This window comes from Oncorhynchus mykiss, chromosome 8 (assembly GCF_013265735.2).
Source record: "Oncorhynchus mykiss isolate Arlee chromosome 8, USDA_OmykA_1.1, whole genome shotgun sequence".
NCBI classification, from domain to species: domain Eukaryota; kingdom Metazoa; phylum Chordata; class Actinopteri; order Salmoniformes; family Salmonidae; genus Oncorhynchus; species Oncorhynchus mykiss.
In genome coordinates, this window is record NC_048572.1 from 23666670 (window position 1) to 23687661 (window position 20992).

The 20992-nt window shown below is 39.7% G+C and overlaps 1 protein-coding gene across 9 annotated transcripts; it reads right to left on the reverse strand.

Moving 5' to 3' along the window:
* Nucleotides 1-12161: 12161 nt before the first annotated feature.
* On the reverse strand, nt 12162-16193 carry LOC110529644. 9 transcript variants are annotated; one of them, XM_036985074.1, is made up of 10 exons: nt 16067-16193; nt 15472-15536; nt 14949-15145; nt 14604-14809; nt 14311-14355; nt 14145-14160; nt 13545-13745; nt 13239-13441; nt 12809-12854; nt 12162-12595 (listed from the first exon to the last, which is right to left on the reverse strand). In XM_036985074.1, exons 3-10 carry the CDS (start codon nt 15127-15129, stop codon nt 12465-12467), a joined length of 1029 nt encoding a protein of 342 aa, XP_036840969.1. In that variant the 5' UTR covers nt 15130-15145; nt 15472-15536; nt 16067-16193; the 3' UTR covers nt 12162-12464. The 9 variants fall into 9 exon arrangements, with proteins under 9 accessions (XP_036840969.1, XP_036840972.1, XP_036840971.1 ...); XM_036985077.1 differs by having other exon boundaries at nt 15450-15536; XM_036985076.1 differs by having other exon boundaries at nt 15410-15536.
* Between the last annotated feature and the right edge of the window lie 4799 nt (nt 16194-20992).

Here is a 20992-nt window from a genome sequence, read left to right on the forward strand (position 1 = left end):
GCTTTCTGCCCAAATAATACACTTATTGTACCATTTTTTTTTTCTTAAATAGTTGTTTTAATCACGTTATGCATATTGAGCGACAACTATTGAGACACTGATCCATAAGAAGTTGAATGCGTTGGTTGTGTTTTTTAATTAGTGATGGGACGAATGATACAGCACCTCCGAAGCAGTTTTGAAAGCACTACTGATCCGATACAAGGTACCAATGATCGTTTTAAAGTAACATTATCACATGGTCAATGACGTCCGAAGCTTCATTAGATCACGTGCATTTTCAAACCGGGCGTTGCAAAATGCAAGATCCCATTGATTTCGCCGTGGTTCCGGGTGCTTTCTTCGATTCAAAGTTTCTTTCAAACCCCGACCTCTACTAGACACCGTACCTAGAAATCTAGTTCAATTTTTTTCAAATTACTGCACTTGATTGGTAGCGCAGCAGGTAGAGTTGGGAACCATTGAACTCTCAGACGACAGGGTATGGGTCGAATCCCAGCCTAGGCACTCTATAAAAAAACGGTTGTATGTGAAACTAAACTTTTTAAGCTTCTGTATGGATAGGGGGCAGTATTGGGAAGTTCGGATGACTGAGGTGGCCAAAGTAAACTGCCTGTTACTCAGGCCCAGAAGCTAGGATATGCATATACAGTGGGGCAGAAAAGTATTTAGTCAGCCACCAATTGTGCAAGTTCTCCCACTTAAAAAGATGAGAGAGGCCTGTGATTTTCATCATAGGTACACTTCAACTATGACAGACAAAATAAGAAAAAAATCAAGAAAATCACATTGTAAGATTTTTAATGAATTTTTTGCAAATGATGGTGGAAAATAAGTTTATCTCAATACTTTGTTATATACCCTTTGTTAGCAATGACAGAGGTCAAACGTTTTCTGTAAGTCTTCACAAGGTTTTCACACACTGTTGCTGCTTTTTTAGCCCATTCCTCCATGCAGATCTCCTCTGGAGCAGTGACGTTTTGGTGCTGTTGCTGGGCAACACGGACTTTCAACTCCCTCCAAAGATTTTCTATGGGGTTGAGATCTGGAGACTGGCTAGGCCACTCCAGGACCTTGAAATGCTTCTTACGAAGCCACTCCTTTGTTGCCCGGGTGGTGTGTTTGGGATCATTGTCATGCTGAAAGACCCAGCCACGTTTCATCTTCAATGCCCTTGCTGGTGTAAGGAGGTTTTCACTCAAAATCTCACGATACATGGCCCCATTCATTCTTTCCTTTACACGGATCAGTCATCCTGGTCCCTTTGCAGAAAAACAGCCCCAAAGCATGATGTTTCCACCCCCATGCTTCACAGTAGGTATGGTGTTCTTTGGATGCAACTCAGCATTCTTTGTCCTCCAAACACGACGAGTTGAGTTTTTACCAAAAAGTTATATTTTGGTTTCATCTGATCATATGACATTCTCCCAATCTTCTTCTGGATCATCCAAATGCTCTCTAGCAAACTTCAGACGGGCCTGGACATGTACTGGCTTAAGCAGGGGGACACGTCTGGCACTGCAGGATTTGAGTCCCTGGCGGCGTAGTGTGTTACTGATGGTAGGCTTTGTTACTTTGGTCCCAGCTCTCTGCAGGTCATTCACTAGGTCCCCCCGTGTGGTTCTGGGATTTTTGCTCACCGTTCTTGTGATCATTTTGACCCCACGGGGGGAGATCTTGCGTGGAGCCCCAGATCGAGGGAGATTATCAGTGGTCTTGTATGTCTTCCATTTCCTAATAATTGCTCCCACAGTTGATTTTTTCAAACCAAGCTGCTTACCTATTGCAGAGTCAGTCTTCCCAGCCTGGTGCAGGTCTACAATTTTGTTTCTGGTGTCCTTTGACAGCTCTTTGGTCTTGGCCATAGTGGAGTTTGGAGTGTGACTGTTTGAGGTTGTGGACCGGTGCCTTTTATACTGATAACAAGTTCAAACAGGTGCCATTAATACAGGTAACGAGTGGAGGACAGAGGAGCCTCTTAAAGAAGAAGTTACAGGTCTGTGAGAGCCAGAAATCTTGCTTGTTTGTAGGTAACCAAATACTTATTTTCCACCATAATTTGCAAATAAATTCATTAATAATCCTACAATGTGATTTTCTGGATGTTTTTTTCTCATTTTGTCTGTCATAGTTGAAGTGTACCTATGATTAAAATTACAGGCCTCTTTCATCTTTTTAAGTGGGAGAACTTGCACAATTGGTGGCTGACTAAATACTTTTTTGCCCCACTATAATTGTTAGTATTGGATAGAAAACACTCTGAGTTTCTAAAACTTTTAAAATAATGTCTGTGAGTATAACATAACTGATATGACAGGCGAAAACCCGAGGAGATTCCATCCAGAATAAAAAATTGAGGTCATCACCCATTCAAACGCCTTTCTATGGGAAAATCAAAGGAAACCCTCCCAGATTGTAGTTCCTATGGCTTCCACTAGATGTCAACAGTCTTTAGAAAGGGTTTCAGGCTTGTTTTTTGAAAAATGAGGTCCTCCTTTTCCTGTAGTCCACAATCATGCCAATCTGTTATTCTAACTTTCTCCTAACACTACATAATTTCACCTGATCAGTCTTCCTCACGTTTTCACGTTTTCTGTCTGATTGTTTAGAATGCTGCTGCCTGCTACTATGAGGACGTTTGCTATCAAGCTATCTATGTGCATAATATCTAACAAGCGAGGCAAGAGTAGAGAAAAATATTAAATGTTGATGTGCATTCTGACTAAGTGACAGCAAACATGGCAGCCCGCTGCAAATTGAGGACACACACGCACCCCTCTGCGCGTTATCTGCAAAGGCCCAGACAATGTGTGGGTGCTCTATGAAACATGCCATTATCAGGATAGTGTTTTGTGTGTACTACTGCTGTCCACATTTGTTGTATGATCCAATATCAGTCATATTTATTGCCCTTTAGGCACGTATGAGCTCCCTACATCTAGGGCAAGCGTTCATATTGATTACCTGGAATCTGCTGCAGTGCTGCTTCAATATCAGTCCCAAGTAAACAACTTGGGTACTTCTTACAATTGATTTATTTTAGCTTGTCTTTCACTGTCAGAATGCTTTCCAAAAAGCCAATAATTAGGGTGGTGTTATGTATTACTGCTGATTACACTGTCTCACACACTTCTAATAACAGGTTGGTTCTGTCATCCATTTCATATTGAGGTGAGTGTGCACATCCTGGTCTCTTGTATTTGTGTTTATTATGGATCCCCATTAGCTGCTGCCAAGGCCACCAGCCGTCCTGCCCTGTTCTGAGCCAATTGCAATTTTCCTAACACCGAACCCAAACCAGCTGCGTGAGTGCGCCATCGTGCATAAATATATTTTGTCCCCCCACACCAAATGCGATCACGACACGCAGGTTAAAATGTCAAAACAAACTCTTAACCAATCATATTCATTTGTGGACAGGTCGAAAAGCATTAAACATTTTGGGCAATTTAGCTAGCCAGCTTGCACTTGCTAGCTAATTTGTCATATTTAGCTAGCTTGCTGCTGCTAGCTAATTTGTCCTGGGATATAAACATTGAGTTGTTATTTTACCTGAAATGCACAAGGTCCTCTACTCCACCAATTAATCCACATATAAAATGGTCAACCGAATCATTTCTAGTCATCTCTCCTCCTTCCAGGCTTTTTCTTCTCTTGACTTTATATTGCGATTGGCAACTTTCATAAATTAGGTGCATTACCACCACTGACCTCGTTCGTCTTTCAGTCACCCATGTGGGTATAACCAATGAGGAGATGGCACGTGAGTACCTGCTTCTATAAACCAATGAGGAGATGGGAGAGGCAGGACTTGCAGCGCGATCAGTGTCAGAAATAGAAGTGACTTCTATTTTAGCCCTTGGCAATGCAGATGCTTGTTGGTGCGCGCAAGCAGTGCGGGTGCAATAATTGAATAATATAGATTACTAAAATGATTTTACAACACTCGCGCATGTGACGTGAGCGGTGTAGTCAGCCTGTAAGTCATTTTTTGTGGCACCTGACCACATAACTGAACAATAGTCCAGGTGCTACAAAACTAGTGCCGGTAGGACCTGCCTTGTTGATAGTGCTGTTAAGAAGGTAGAGCATACCTGGATTATGTTGGAAAGGTTTCCATTAAAGAACATCCTCTGTGTTCTGTTAGACAGATAACTCTTTATTCACAATATAGCAGGGGGTGTAAAGCCGTTACACTTGTGTTTTTCCAGCAACAGACTATGATCGATAATGTCAAAAGCCACACTGAAGTCGAACAAAACAGCCCCCACAATCTTTTTACCATCAATTTCTCTCAGCCAATCATCAGTCATTTGTGTAAGTGCTGTGCTTGTTGAATGTCCTTCCCTATAAGCATGCTGAAAGATTGTTGTCAATTTGTTTACTGTAAAATAGTATCTGGTCAAACACAATTTTTTTCCAAAAGTTTACTAAGTGTTGGTGACAGGCTGATTGGTTGGCTGTTTGAGCCAGTAAAGGGGGCTTTATTATTCTTAGGTAGCGGAATGACTTTTGCTTCCGTCCAGGCCTGAGGGCAGACACTTTCTAGTGGGCTTAAATTGAAAATATGGCAAATTGTCACGACTTCCGCCGAAGTTTGCTCCTCTCCTTGTTCCGTTGGCGTTCTGCGGTCGATGTCACCAGCTTTCTAGCCATCACCGCTCCATTTTTCATTTATCCATTTGTTTTGTCGTGTTCCCTGCACACCTGGTTTTCATTCCCCAATCACACTACATGTATTTATTCCTCTGTTCCCCCTCATGTCTTTGTGTGTAATTGTTTGTGTTACATGTCAATTTTGATGCGCTAGACTGGTGTTCGTTTGTTCCGTGTTTTATTCACGAAGTATGTTTATTTGTTTGAACATAATTATTGTGACTGTTTGCGCGTGTTGCACTTTTGCATATTGGCTGGAGTCCGTCTGTTGGTTTCTCCTGCCTCAAAGTGTGCGCCTGTTCACAACTCTCTGCTCTCCTGCACCTGACTCCGCTCCCAGTACGCACATCATTGTCACAAATAGGAATGGCAATATCGTCCACTATTATCCTCAGTAATTTTCTATCCAAGTTGTCAGACCCCGGCGGCTTGTCATTGTTAATAGACAACAACAAAACATTTCACTTCTTCCACACTCACTTTACAGAATTAAAAATGACAATGCTTGTCTTTCATAATTTGGGCAGATATACTTGGATGTGTAGTGTCAGCGTTTGATGCTGGCATGTCATGCCTAAATTTGCCAATAAAAATATAATTAACGTAGTCTGCAAAATAAGTTGGTTTTGTGATGAATAAGCCATCTGATTCAATAACTTTTTCCCCAAAATGTCATTTAAGGTGCTTCAAAGCTTTTTACTAGCATTATTTATTTCGTTTATCTTTGTTTCATAGTGTAGTTTCTTCTTCCCTTTATTCAGTTTAGTCACATGGTTTCTCAATTTGCAATATGTTTGAAAATCGGTTGTGCAGCCAGACTTATTTGCCATTCCTTCTTGCCTCATCCCTCTTAACCATACCATTTTTAAATTCTTCATCAATCCACAGGGATTTAACCATTTTTACAGTCATGTTCTTAATGGGTGCATGCTTATTAGTAACATGATTAAGCAATTTCATAAATGTGTCAAGTGCAGAGTCTGTTTGCTCCTCATTACAAACCACGGACCAACAAATACTCTTTGGACCTTTCAATAGGAAATGCTGCAGCAACCGCCCTTGCTTCCTTTCTGTTTCTTTACTGTTTTCAAAATATTTGTGATTGCTTTGTTATTGTGACGACACATCAGTAGTCCTCCCTTGCTCTCATGGAACAGAAGGTTAACAGTCTTCATTACATAATCTCTGGTCACTAGTCTGCTGCTATCAGCTACAGTGGAGTCTGGGTTGAAGGTGTGATGCAGTACTACACTAAACTCTGATCAAGTGACAGGTTCAGTTCCATGAATTGCTATAGACAAGTGTCATCTTAGTAATAGTTACGTAGTAGTTACTTAGCTAGTAGGGCAAGCATTAACAAAACAAAAACAACTGCTATAATAACTTATTTAATGGATATTGATTACCTGGACTCTGCTGCAGTGCTTGCCTGATGACTCAAACTGAACTCTTGACTACTTCTTCACTACATATAGTACGTCAGTCTGAGACTGACATCATTGAAGTTGTTGATGTCAAAATGAGGGGTGTTGTACAAAACAAAGTAATCAGTGAATGGATCATCTCTAACCAATCAGAGTATCAAAGCCAATGACTAATTTTCAAAATGGCTCTGGCCCAACCCATTGGTTTATTGGACCAATCAGAATGGTTAGAATGTGCTTGCATTCTAGAAATCGTCAGGGAGGTACTCCGATCCAGAAACTAACGTTCGTAGGCGTGACGTAGCATTTTGGGCGGAGCAAGGAGTTTGGGTAGCCAAGTAACTGCAGTGCTGCTTCAGTATCAATCCCAACACAGTCCTCCTGGCTCTCATGGAACAGACAGTCAGTCCACACTGAGTATTATATCAGTTCTGGTCACTAGTCTGCTGCTATCAAGTACAGTGAACTCCAGAATTGACTGTGAATTAACTTTAAATAATAATTGGTGTGAATACTCACTGCCTGATTGGATAGAAAACATTTACTGCAAGAACAACTCTAGCTTCAGTAGCCAGCTGGCAGTAACTGTGGTTACAGGTCTTTTGAATTTGATAATTTGTGTGTTGTCGTAAGTGGGGAGAAATGACACAAAGCAAGTGGCAAGTCCTCTATGCTCTTTTACTATTTTTGAAGGATATCACATCGGAAAATGTATATCTGGCGGGAAACATGTTTAGAATGGGCCCCACTTCCACAGCTGTGAGGTTATCATTGATTCACTGTTGGAACAGACATGCAGCCAAAAAGCTAAGCATATTTCTCTGAAATCATTTTCTTAAAAAAAAAAGTTGGCCAAGATTACAACTATACCCAAACAGACACTTAAAATCCACCGGGGAAAAAATAAAAAAATATATTAGACAGGATATAGCATAATATGTTAGAAATGTCAAATGAAAAAGAAATTGGCATACCACACTGTCCATCTGGTCTTTGGTCTTTAGAAAAACAAGCAAGAAGCACAAAAAGATAAGTTATCACAGTACATCATCAACTCATATTAGTTTTTTTCTTGATTTAGCTTATATGGCATAATGGAACCAATAAAATAATCCCAAAAGTGCAAGCCCCACCCACTCAGATTTGCCAACAACAGAGTGAAGATATTGATAAATTGATTCATCACCTCAGGACATATGTCAAGCTTCCTCCAAATATTTTTAACTGCTTTTTCATTGTGAGGACAGTTCCGCAAGTCCTCCCTGATTTTCATTAAAACAGACAGTCCACTGTGAGTATTCTATCACTTCTGGTCACTAGTCTGCTGCTGTCAGGTACAGTGCACTTTGGGTTAAAATAGGGATGCAGGACTACTAGAATGACATCTTTATCATCTATCATCTTTGTTTTGTAATGGACAAAAAAGAGAAAAGTCAAGTATAGACCCTTAAACTAAAAGTATCAATGTTTTGGTTTAGATCAATGCCTAGACAGCCATTAGCCTAACCTAAGATTTGGCCTTAAACATTATTTAAATAAGTGGTAGGCCTTTGTCCTGTTAAAATAATTACCTCTGCCTTCCATTGTGGATATGTAAGTGGAGTGAACAGGGAAAACATATTAATCATGTAACAGACTATAAAATACATATATTACAGTATAACAACCAGTGTAAATATTTCAAGTCATCTTTCATTCTGACTATAACATATCACTCTGAGATAAGCTATGCAGTCTCCCACCCACCTCCCCTCTGGTCTCTATTTGACCATGTGATCTACAGAAAACAAGAAAATGAAAGTGAATTGCTCACATCTATTTTACACCCATATAATTGGCATCTTAAATCCCATTATATGTTCTTGTCTGCACCAGTAGCCTATACACACCACATCACTTTGACTTATTCATAAAGCATAGTGGTGTTAAATAAGAACTCAATTAAGGGTGAACAATCAGCAATGCATGAGTTTTCAGACAGGTGATCTCCTAAGAACAGCTCATCTGCAACATAATGGCTGTATTTACACAGGCAGACCTATTCTGAGGTTTTGACCAATATTTGACTAAAGAGCTGATCTGATTGATCAAAAGACCAATTAGTAGAAAAAAGATCAGTGTTGGGCCAATGTAAATGCAGCCAATGATGACATGACTCATTCTGTGTGCCTATCAATTTGGAAATGATTATCCGACTTAGTTGTCATCCGTCTGGATATCAATTGAACAAACGATACAGATCTGCCTTTAACTGTATTATGTGTCAGTTAGTGCTAAATGTAAGCAGGTAATTTGACTTACCGAACCATAATGGTGTATGAATTTCTTTGGAAGATGACAATCAGCCTGTTTTTTGATGCCCAGAAGAAAGTGAAAAAGTACACAGCTTGAGGGAAAAGAAGAGGAGAGATGGTTTTATCAGAAACAGTTTCACTTTCATATTCAAGAGACACTATATTAAGCTTTTAAAACTGCGGCATCACCTGTTTTTTCAAATGTTATTTGGTTAAAGATTGGCATGCCCTAGTTAACCATTAGCCTGTGAAACAACCTAAAAAGCCTTTACGACATTCATTGTAAAAGTAAAAAAGAAAAGTAAAAGTATAACTTGTCACCAACGCTATGAGTATTATTCATACAGAAATCACATCCAGTATTGTTAGACACTGTCACTGGAACAGCTTTAAGACTTGGGGGCCATGTGGGGGAATGCATATAGGGTAGAAGTACCTGATCTGGAATCTGTTCTGCATGTGCTCAACACAAAACCTGTTCTTACTGGTTGGCCTCAAGAAACTGCCCCTTTTACAGTTGTGGTGAAGGAGTTGAGAATCTCATTTGTTGTCTCCGCAAAGAGGGCGTTTCGGGATTGAAGTAATCTCAAAGAAAGTATGCAATATGTAGAATTAATACTGTAGTGTTTGTCTTTGCCAGAAGATACTGACTACAGCTACGCTTGTTTACACTGCCTACACTGAGGTAGGAACACATATGGTTATATCAAGACACCGTGAAGCCGGCGGCAGATATTGGTCAGAAAACGTACCTCAATGCAGGGATGGGATATGCCACTGTACTCCAAATAACTTCCCTTTTCGTCCTCATGATAGCTACCAGAAGCCACAGAAGCAGTTATGGAAGGGCATGCAGCGTTGAACAACAAAGGAGCTGATTGGCTGACACTGCCATTCTAAATGGCTGTGGTGGCTACTGCTTGGGCAGTTGTCTGTAAAACTAGCTGTATTTCAATCTTCTCAATATATCAGTGTAGAAAAGGTAACATTTTGAGTACAGTGGCATATACTAGGATTTTGCCGAGGAGTCGGACGAAATGAGTATCACCACTGAGATGGGCAATTTTCTGTATAACTTAGCTGGTTGTCTGTAAAGATAAGGGTGGGCTGTACGTTGATCCTGCTGCTCTGATTAGATAGAGTGAAGCTGTATTTCTCCAGCCAATTCCTTGATAATTTCACCCTAATCATGTTTTTGGTCTGATCATTTAGATTCAGTGGCGGTCGGTGTCCCGTTTAAGATGCTTTTTTAATGAGCATGGCACATATTGGATGACTGTCATTCATATTCCATTCACCCAGCTCAATGTAACCGATAGGTTAAGGCAAAAACATTATACTAGAATTTCCACTGTACCCATCATGAATAACATTTTACAATAACGTAGGTGCACCCCTGATCACACGCAAATACAGTTCACTTTCATAACAGCATGCTCCTTTTGCAAGATGTATATATAATTCCCTTTTGCAACTATCTACGCACTCTCCTCTTCTCACCTTTACCATTTACTTGTGGACTTCAGTGCACAAAACATCAGCTGTCTGTGACCAGGAAAAAAACCTTTCCAAGCCAAACCTTCATATCATGACCGCTAACCGCGACATATACCCTACATCGCTGTCAAGTCATAGTCAACGAGAACTACTAGAACTAACGCATTAGTAAACCAGCTACAATCATGCAGTTCAGTGTGCAGTGTACAGTCAAAAAGCAATTTTGCAGTTACACTGGCGGGCCTTAGTGACAATAAATGAATGAAACCAAAAGCTTACCTTGACTTGAAGAGTTCCAATGTTGGATAGCCATAGCCAGAAAGCTAACATAGCATCCCTCTCTGTTTGAGCCGGGTGTTTGAGTAGGCTAAACTAGCTAAATTTTTCAGGATCCTGTCTTTCAAAGATCATTCCTAAAAATCCAAATAACTTCACAGATCTTCATTGTAAAGGGTTTAAACACTGTTTCCCATGCTTGTTCAATGAACCATAAACAATTAATGAACATGCACTTGTGGAACGGTCGATAAGAGATTAACAGCTTACAGACGGTAGGCAATTAAGGTCACAGTTATGAAAACTTAGGACACTAAAGAGGCCTTTCTACTGACTCTGAAAAACACGAAAAGAACGATGCCCAGGGTCCCTGCTCATCTATTTGAACGTGCCTTAGGCATGCTGCAAGGAGGCATGAGGACTGCAGATGTGGCCAGGGCAATAAGTTGCAATGTCCGTACCCCTAGACGCCTAAGACAATGCTACATGGAGACAGGACGGACAGCTGATTGTCCTCACAGTGGCAGACCACATGTAACAACACCTGCACAGGATCGGTACATTTGGACATCACACCTGCGGGACAGGTACAGCATGGCAACAACAACTGCCCGAGTTACACCAGGAACGCACAATCCCTCCATCAGTGCTCAGACTGTCCGCAATAGGCTGAGAGAGGCTGGACTGAGGGCTTGTAGGCCTGTTGTAAGGCAGGTCCTCACCAGACATCACCGGCAACAATGTCGCCTATGGGCACAAAACCACCATCGCTGGACCAGACAGGACTGGCAAAAAGTTCTCTCCACTGACGAGTCGGGGTTTTGTGATGGTCGGATTCGCGTTTATCGACGAAGGAATGAGCGTTACAGGAAGCCTGTACTCTGGTGCGGGATCGATTTTGAGGTGAAGGGTCGGTCATGGTCTGGGGTGGACTGAACTTGTTGTCATTACAGGCAATCTCAATGCTGTGCGTTACAAGGAATACATCCTCATCCATCATGTGGTACCCTTCAAGCTAGATTACTTGTTGGTTATTACTGCATTGTTGGAACTAGAAGCACAAGCATTTCGCTACACTCGCATTAACATCTGCTAACCATGTGTATGTGACAAATAAAATTTGATTTGATTTGATTCATGCAGGCTCATCCTGACATGACCCTCCAGCATGACAATGCCACCAGCCATACTGCTCGTTCTGTGCGTGATATCCTGCAAGACAGGAATGTCAGTGTTCTGCCACGGCCAGCAAAGACCTGGATCTCCATCCCATTGAGCACGTCTGGGACCTGTTCGATCGGAGGTTGAGGGCTAGGACCATTCCCTCCCGAAATGTCCGGAAACTTGCAGGTGCCTTGGAAGAGTTGGGTAACATCTCACTGCAAGAACTGGCAAATCTGGTGCAGTCCATGAGGAGGAGATGCACTGCAGTATTTAATGCAGCTGGTGGCCACACCAGATACTGACTGTTACTTTTGATTTTGACCCCCCATTTGTTCAGGGAAACATTATTACATTTCTGTTAGTCACATGACTGTGGAACTTGTTCAGTGTATGTCTAAGTGTTTGAATCTTGTTATGTTCATACAAATATTTACACATGTTAAGTTTGTTGAAAATAAACGCAGTTGACAGTGAAAGGACGTTTCTTTTTTTTGCTGAGTCAATATATATTTACTTTTGGATTCTCATTTTTCAGGGGGTGCGGCAGCACACCCAGCACGCCTACTTCCTGCAGCTATGCCAAGATGTAGTTTTAGTTTACGGTTGACGCAGCTTGTTTGTCATTAGCCAATCAGCATTTTTCAACGAGTGCAAACGGGTATTTACGACTTGCCAACTGGTAAATACCACCTTCCCAATTAGTTAACAACGCATCATCACTCCTACCCCTGGCTCTCATGGAAGAGACAGTCCACTGTGAGTATTACATTACCTATGGTCACTAGTCTGCTGCTGTCAGGTACAGTGTATGACTATTTGTGCTTCATCAATCACACACTCATAAAGCAACTGAAATTAAATGACTTTAATATTTAAAAGAAGGGCAGTCAAAGCAGAACAAAGTGACAACACAGAATATACTATCAGAGTAGTCCTACAATATTACATGAGCATCATGCCATCTTAAACTACTATACTATCCTGATAGATAGGTAGAGGTAGGTAGAGTAGGTGCTTTATTAGGCTTTATTCTTTATTTTTAATGTATAATTAAGTCAGTTTATCTGTGTTGTCTGTGTAATTTATACGGTTTATTCCTCTGTTGCTTTTTAGACCTACTTGCTCTTTTTCCATTAGGTTATTTTGATAAACCTCATTGTTTCTTTCTATAAAAAACAATCAAAAATACCACCAAACACAAAAGAACAATAAACATAATGAGCCCAACAACACATGCAAATGGTGATCTCTGGCAACCTGTAAGAGAGTAGAAAACATAAAAAGCTGTATGTCAGTTAGCTACAGTAAAGTACAATTATCACAATACAGTCAATGTTTCTGAAATGCAAACAATATAACCTCTATAAAAACATGTCATAATTACCAACAACTACATATATGGATTACATAGTTATTAGTTATGAATATAACATGTATATAAGCAACTGTAAATAGTGTAATGTTGTAGAATTTAGTTTTAATTAATGATGGACTTACAACTCCTGTCTGCTCTGATGCAATCAAGGACACTGGAACACACCATCTGGAAATTAAAACAATTAGAAAAGACACATTGGCTTCAGAACCCTCAGAATAGTATGGAGGTTGTACTGTATATTTACTACATTACTAGCAACAAGACCTCTGAATAGGACTTTCACCAACAATACAAAAGAAGAAATCATGAAAAAAAACAATAGGCCCTGCTTTAAAAAAAAATCCCAATACAAAAATTGGTTGAGAGGGTATAATGCAGTATAATGCTGATGTATTTTGTAATTTGCTTTGGTTTTTCATACCATGAGCAGACCCATACAGACAGATCCAGATTCAGTTTGTCAAGAATTAAAGATTTCAACATTATCTTTAGCTCTCATAGTACATAACTAACAAAGTGAGAGAAAAAATGACGGTGATGAGTTATTACCTCAGGATGTATATTAAGCTTCTTCAGAATCTCTTTGACTGCTGCTTCATTGCGATGACACTCCAATAGTCCCTGGCTCTCATGGAAGAGACAGTCCACTGTGAGTAATACATCCTCTCTGGTCACTAGTCTGCTGCTGTCAGGTACAGTGTAGTCTGGGTTGAAGGTGTGATGCAGTACTACCAGAATGACAGGTTTACCAGCTGTCAAAAGGAAAGCAAAATACACATCACCTCATTACCATTTTATTTTGTTTGCCTTTTCCAATTAATTTTGGATGGATTGACCCTGCCCTGACTAGATTACCAGGAATCTGCTGCAGTGCTGCTTCAATATCAGTCCCAGCACGAGAGACGATGGGACAGAAAGCCATGATGACATCACTCTCCTCTTGTGGCATCACTTCAGTACAGCCTCCTCTGATGACGAGATGTCTTGTCAAATCCACATGAGCACCCAAGGTATTGCCAACCACACAGTTGAAGAATTTCACCATCCCTGACATCTCTATAGAGACATAGACAATATGAAGAACATGTAGACATTATTCACACTATCTAGATATAATGCTTTATATTTTTAATTGTATTACATCAAAAGCAGTTCAAGGGGAAGAATACACTAGTAGTCTCCTGTGCTTATTTGGTAATATGGCAATCCAGTTATCAAGATGAACTATGTCTTTGAAACGACACAGGAAGCACTTCCTTCATAATAGTTTTTGGAAATGAGAAAGTGGTGGATGTTGTTTTCCAACTGAAGTCAAACAATGCTTCCACATAATCAGTTTGCAGTCTGTTTTTCTTACAGGAATCAACATTGATCCCCCAATATCTTAAATGACAAAGGAATGTAGATATTGTACATATACATCATATTAATGTATGATTTATAGTTAGTACTTACCTCTAGTAAATGTATGCTGCAACAGAGAGGTTACAAATAACATAAAAAATGGATCTTTTTAAACTTTGTAAAAAAAAATACTGTGTATCAGACTAAAAATATGACATAATATAGTGGTTAACATTTGTTGGTAATGTTGTCAGCTGTTAAATGAAAATATACATACCGGACTGTTTCTGTGATCAGGGATGTCCATGCTGATATCTACCACCTATGAATACAATATTGCAATACACTGAATAAAGTGGTTCAATATATTTTCATTAAAAATAACAAATACTCATATTTAAATGAAAACAAATTATTTACACTCTTGGACCCTGTCTAATAAAATGCTTCAGTTAAAATGTCTGCTTTTGTATGTACTGTTTTTGCTAACCAACTGAGTCTGGTTTGTGAGTCAAATTCATGAATGATCTTGACTGAATGACAGATATACACAGAACATGGGTGAACTACCTTTGGCTTCATGTTCAGCCGGTTCAGAATTTTACCAACTGCTGCTTTGTTGCGAGGACAGTTCAGTAGTCCTCCCTTACTCTCATGGAACAGACAGTCCACTGTGAGTATTACATCACTTCTGGTCACTAGTCTGCTGCTGTCAGGTACAGTGTAGTCTGGGTTAAAATAGTGATGCAGGACTACCAGAATGACATCTTTACCCTCTGTCAAAAGAATGAGGAACAAACAAAGCATTTATTCATGTCGTTAGCCACCTGATACATGTTCTATCTAGATCAACTCTGATATGGAGATAGAAGATACAGTAATTTAGTTTTGGAGGATACTTTGAGGTTTGGCTACCTGGAATCTGCTGCAGTGCTGCCTCAATATCAGTACCAGCAGGAGAGACGATGGGACAGAAAGACATGATGACATCACCCTGCTCTGGTGACATCACTTCAATGAAGCCTCCTCCAAGTTGTCTCATAAACTGGATATGGGAATCCATAGTATTGCCAGTGGTGATGGTGTAGTACCTCATCAACCTTGGCACCTCTGTTTTATAATGAATTAAAAAAAGTCAAGTATAGACCTTAAAACTAAAAGTAGCAATGTTTTGGTTTAGATCACTGTCCAGACAACTATAAGCCTAACCTAAGATCTGTCCTGAAACGTTATTTAAATAAGTGGTAGGTCAGTGTCCTGCTAAAATAATTACCTCTGCGTTCCATTGTAGATATGTAAGGGGAGTGAACAGGGAAAACATATTTATTAATCATGTAACAGACAATAAAATACATATTACTGTATAATATAACAACCAGTGTGCAGACAATGTAAATATTTGAAGTCGTCTTTCACTTTCGTTCTGACTATGACAGACCCCTCTGAGATAAGCTGTGCAGTCTCACGCCCACATCCCCTCTTGCCTTTATTTGACCATGTGATCTACAGGAAACAAGAAACTAAAAGTCAATAGCTCACATCTATTTTACACCCATATAATTAGCATCATAACCCCCATTATGTTTTTGTCTGCACCAGTAGCCTATACACACCACATCACTTTGACTTATTCATAAAGCATAGTGGTGTTAAATAAGAACTCAATGAAGGGTGAACAATGAGCAATGCATAAGTTTTCAGACAGGTGATCTCCTAAGAAAAACGAATGTGCAACATAATGGCTGCATTTACACAGGCAGACCAATTCTGAAGTTTTGACCAATTTAAAAAAAAGAGCTGATCTGATTGTTCAAAAGACCAATTAGTGGAAAAAGATTAGTATTGTGTCGTTTGTGTAAACGCAGCCAATGATGCCATGACTTATACTGTGTGCCTATCAATTTGGAAATTATTATCAGTCTTCTGATGTTTCAGTCTGGATATCAATTGAACAAAAAATACACAGATCAGATCTGCCTTTAACTGTATCATGTTTCAGTTAGTGCTAAATGTAAAGAGGAAAATTGACTTACTGAACCATAATGGTGTGTGAATTCCTTTGGAAGATGACTATTGAAAGACTATCTGACTTCCTTCTTTGATGCCCAGAGGAAAGTGAAAATGTACACAGCTTGAGGGAAAAGAGATGGGTTTTATCAGAAACAGTTTCACTTTCATATTCAAGAGACACTATAGTAGGCTTTTAGAACTGCAGCATCACCTGTTTTCTCATCTGGCATTCAACTGGCCGTAGTTAACCATTAGCCTGTGAAACAACCTTAAAAGTCTCTATAACATTCATTGTAAAAGTAAAAAAGAAAAACTAACATAACTTGTGACCAATGCTATGAGTAATATTCCTACAGAAATCACATCCAGTATTGTTACACACTCTCACTGGAACAGCTTTAAGGCTTGGGGGCGTTGTGGGGGAATGCATGTAGGGTAGAAGTAGATGATCTGGAATCTGTTTTGCGTCTGTTCAACACAAAACCTGTTCCTACTGGTTGGACGCAAGAAACTGCCCCATTTACAGTTGTGGTGAATGAGATGAGAATCTTGTTTCTTGTATCCACAAAGAGGGCGTTTCAGGAATGAAGTATTCTCAAAGGTTTGTAATATGGAGAATTGATACTGTAGGGTTTGTCTTTGCCGGAAGATACCGACTGCAGCTGTGCTTGTTTACACTGCCTACAGAGGTCGGAACGCAATCATGGTTATGTCAAGACACCGTGGAGAGTTTATGCAGGCAAGAGTGTGCAAGGTAGTATTGAATGTGTCAATTTTCTCAACCTGTGCACCTACGTTGTAAACTTTCATTCATAGGCTATTAACCTGTTACGGTTGGAGGTTCTGCTAGCGGAACGTTTTGACAACATCCGGTGAAATTGCAGGGTGCGGAATTCCCAAAAAATTATTAGAAATATTTAACTTTCATACAATCACAAGTGCAATACACCAAATTAAAGCTTCACTTCTTTGGGACTGGGGGGCAGTATTGAATAGCTTGGATAATTAAGTGCCCAGAGTAAACTGCCGGCTACTCAGGCCCAGAAGCTATGATATGCATATAAGTGGTAGATTTGGATAGAAAACACTCTGAATGAAGTCTGTGAGTATAACAGAACTCACATGGCAGGCAAAGACCTGAGAAAAAATCCAACCAGAAAGTAGGAAATCTGAGATTTGTGGTTTTTCAAGTCATTGCCTATCGAATATACAGTGTCTATGGGGTAATATTGCACTTCCCAAGGCTTCCACTAGATGTCAACAGTCTTTAGAACCTTGTTTCAGGCTTCTACTGGGAATGAGGAGAGAATAAGAGCTGATTGAGTAAGGGGTCTGCCTGAAGGCCATGTGCTCTGTCAGGCGCGCTCCCGTGAGAGGTAGCTGCGTTGCATTACATTTCTAAAGACAAAGGAATTCTCCGGTTGAAACATTTTTCAAGATTTATGATAAAACATCCTAAGCATTGATTCTATACATCGTTTGACATGTTTCTACGAACTGTAATATTACTTTTCATCTGAACTTTCGCCTGGACTTGCCCGCGCTTCCTGAGTTTGGATTTGTGTACTAAAAGCGCAAACAAAAAGGAGGTATTTGGACATAAATTATGGACTTTATCGAACAAAACAAACATTTATTGTGGAACTGGGATTACTGGCAGTGCATTCTGATGAAGATCATCAAAGGTAAGTGAATATCTATAATGGCATTTCTGACTTTTGTGACACCTCTCCTTCTTTGGAAAATGGCTGATTGTTTTTCTGTGACTTGGCGCTTAACATAATCGCAAGGTGTGCTTTTGCCGTAAAGCGTTTTTGAAATCTGACACAGCAGTTGCATTAAGGAGAAGTTTATCTATATTACCATGAATAACACTTGTATCTTTTATCAATGTTTATGATGAGTATTTCTGTAATTTGATGTGGCTCTCTGCACTTTCACCAGATGTTAGTTTGAGACAATGCATTTCTGACCATAACCCACCAATTTCAAATTAGGTTTTTGGACATAAAGATTAACTTTATCGAACAAAACACACATTTATTGTGTTACATGAAGTCCTGTGAGTGCCATCTGATGATCAAAGGTTAGTGATTAATTTAATCGCTATTTCTGACTTTTGTGAGGGCTCTCCTTGGCTGGAAAATGGCTTTATGGTTTTCTGTGACTAGGTGCTGACCTAACATAATCGTTTAGTGTGCTTTTGCCGTAAAACCTATTTGAAAATCGGACACTGTGGCTGGATTTACAAGAAGTTCAGCTTTAAAATGGTGTAAAATACTTATATGTTTGAGGAATTTTAATTATGGGATTTCTGTTTTGAATTTTGCACCCTGCAATTTCACTGTCTGTTGTCGAGGTGGGACGCTAGCCTCCCACTTGTCCCAGAGAAGATAACTTCTTGTTAATCCAGCCACCGTGTCAGATTTCAAAAAGGATTTAAGGCGAAAGCAGACCATGAGATTATCTGAGGACAGCACAATAAAAAACATTAGCAGTAAGCCTAAAACCATTCACATTTAACACCTTACATTCCTATAAAACACAAAGGGCATATTCTACTTGCCATTGCAATAAGAAATAGATTTCACACAAAGTTATAGAAAAGAGGTCTCACTCTTTGGGCTAGGGGGCAGTATTTTCACGTGCGGATGAAAAAATGTTTATGATATATTTTATAGTCATGTTGCGCGAGTTGGAACCTGTGTTTTTATGGATCAAACGCACCAAATAAATTGACATTTTGGATATATAACGGCGGAATTAATCGAACAAAAGGACCATTTATGATGTTTATGGGACATATTGGAGTGCCAACAAAAGAATATCTTCGAAGGTAAGGCATGAATTATATCTTTATTTCTGAGTTTTGTGTCGCGCCTGGCGGGATGAAATATGATTTTCTGTGCTTGTTTGATGGGGTGCTATCCTCAGATACAGTGCCTTGCGAAAGTATTCGGCCCCCTTGAACTTTGCAACCTTTTGCCACATTTCAGGCCTCAAACATAAAGATATAAAACTGTATTTTTTTGTGAAGAATCAACAACAAGTGGGACACAATCATGAAGTGGAACGACATTTATTGGATATTTCAAACTTTTTTAACAAATCAAAAACTGAAAAATTGGGCGTGCAAAATTATTCAGCCCCTTTACTTTCAGTGCAGCAAACTCTCTCCAGAAGTTCAGTGAGGATCTCTGAATGATCCAATGTTGACCTAAATGACTAATGATGATAAATACAATCCACCTGTGTGTAATCAAGTCTCCGTATAAATGCATAAAGTTCATCTTTATGTCCAAAAACCTCATTTGAAATTGGCGCGTTATGTTCATAAATGCATTGTCTCAAACAAACATTCGGTGAAAGTGCAGAGAGCCACATCAAATTACAGAAATACTCATCATAAACATTGATCTAAGATAAAAGTGTTTAGCATACGATTAAAACACACATTTATTGTCTAACATGGAGTCCTGGGAGTGCCACCAGATGAAGATCAAAGGTTAGTGATTAATTGAATCGCTATTTCTGACTTTGTGAGCCCTCTCCTTTGCTGGAAAATTGCTGTGTGGCTTTCTGTGGCTAGGTGCTATCCTAACATAATCATGGTGTGCTTTTCCCGTAAAGCCTTTTGAAATCTGACACGATGGCTAGATTAATAAGAAGTTCAGCTTTAATTTGGTGTGTTGTACTTGTGTATGTATAAAAGTTTCATATTTTTTATGTGAAAAAAAAAAAAATTGCGCTCTGCAGTTCCCCCGGATGTTGTCGAAACGTTCCGCTAGTGGAACCCCTTTCCCAAACAGGTTTTAACTTCTTAGAGCTACCCCCCTCGAGCAGTCATTTTAAAGAGTAACAACATTTCAGCGAGACAACTCAAAGGTGAAATCCATTAAAGCCAAATAATGGAATTCATTGCCCTTGACAATCAAATGTTTTCTGTCGTGGGTGATGTTGGCTTTCGCGGACTGATCTAGCACCGGTACACACTACCAAGTGCGCTATTTTGAGATGTTGCCCTACCGGAGTTACACAGTAATAGTGTCATTGCTATTAGTTTCACGACATACATACTATGGAACGCTGTTTGGGTCTTTGCATGTCAAAAACGATACAGTAGCACTGTCAAAGCTGTACAAAAAAGTCAGCAAACAAGCAAACACCAGCCACGAACGATGTGTTTACAATACCGTGTTGGTAATAAAGCATAATTTGTTCGGCCGCAATTTCTGGGGTAGCTAGCTTTAGCTTGGAACTTAGCTAGCACCAACAGACCCAGACTGAAAACAATGACCAGTAGAACCTGCAGTCATTTTCGTTATTCTTAGCAATGATTTAGGAATCGGAAATTGAACTTCAGTTCATGAAAATAAATAGCTAGTCAGCAACTTAACCCTGTTGCCCAAAGTTAACGTTATAAGCAGCCAGCTAGCTTCATCTGGCTAGTGAGGCTCCACCGCACCGGGTTACGTGTTGTGAAGCTAGCCACAGTAAGGATTAGGCACAATAGTGGAATTTGCGGTTTGCCTTCAAAATAAAAGTATGTGTATGTGTATGGCTAATCCTTATTGTGGCTAGTTTCACGTAGATGGGTCCGACCACCATTAATCAAATAACAACTGTCTTATAAATTAGGGTTATTTTAGATGATGACACCTAGCTATATAGTTAGCTAGCTAACTATAGCTAATGAAACAGATGTAGTGCTATTTGACACATCAAATAGTGTTATTTGACGTGTATCTTTTTTGCCACGCAAAGACAAACGGCGTTCCATAGAAATCCTGGTTGAGAATGAAACGACTGAACAAATGAACAACGAAACAGCACAGCAAGTAAGTGAAAGAAATAGGTTTTTGATTATGTTTTACTGGCAATGGGAACATACGTAAATGCCAACAAAATACCTTTTTGGTCAGTGTGGTGTTTGTGTAACCTTTATTTAA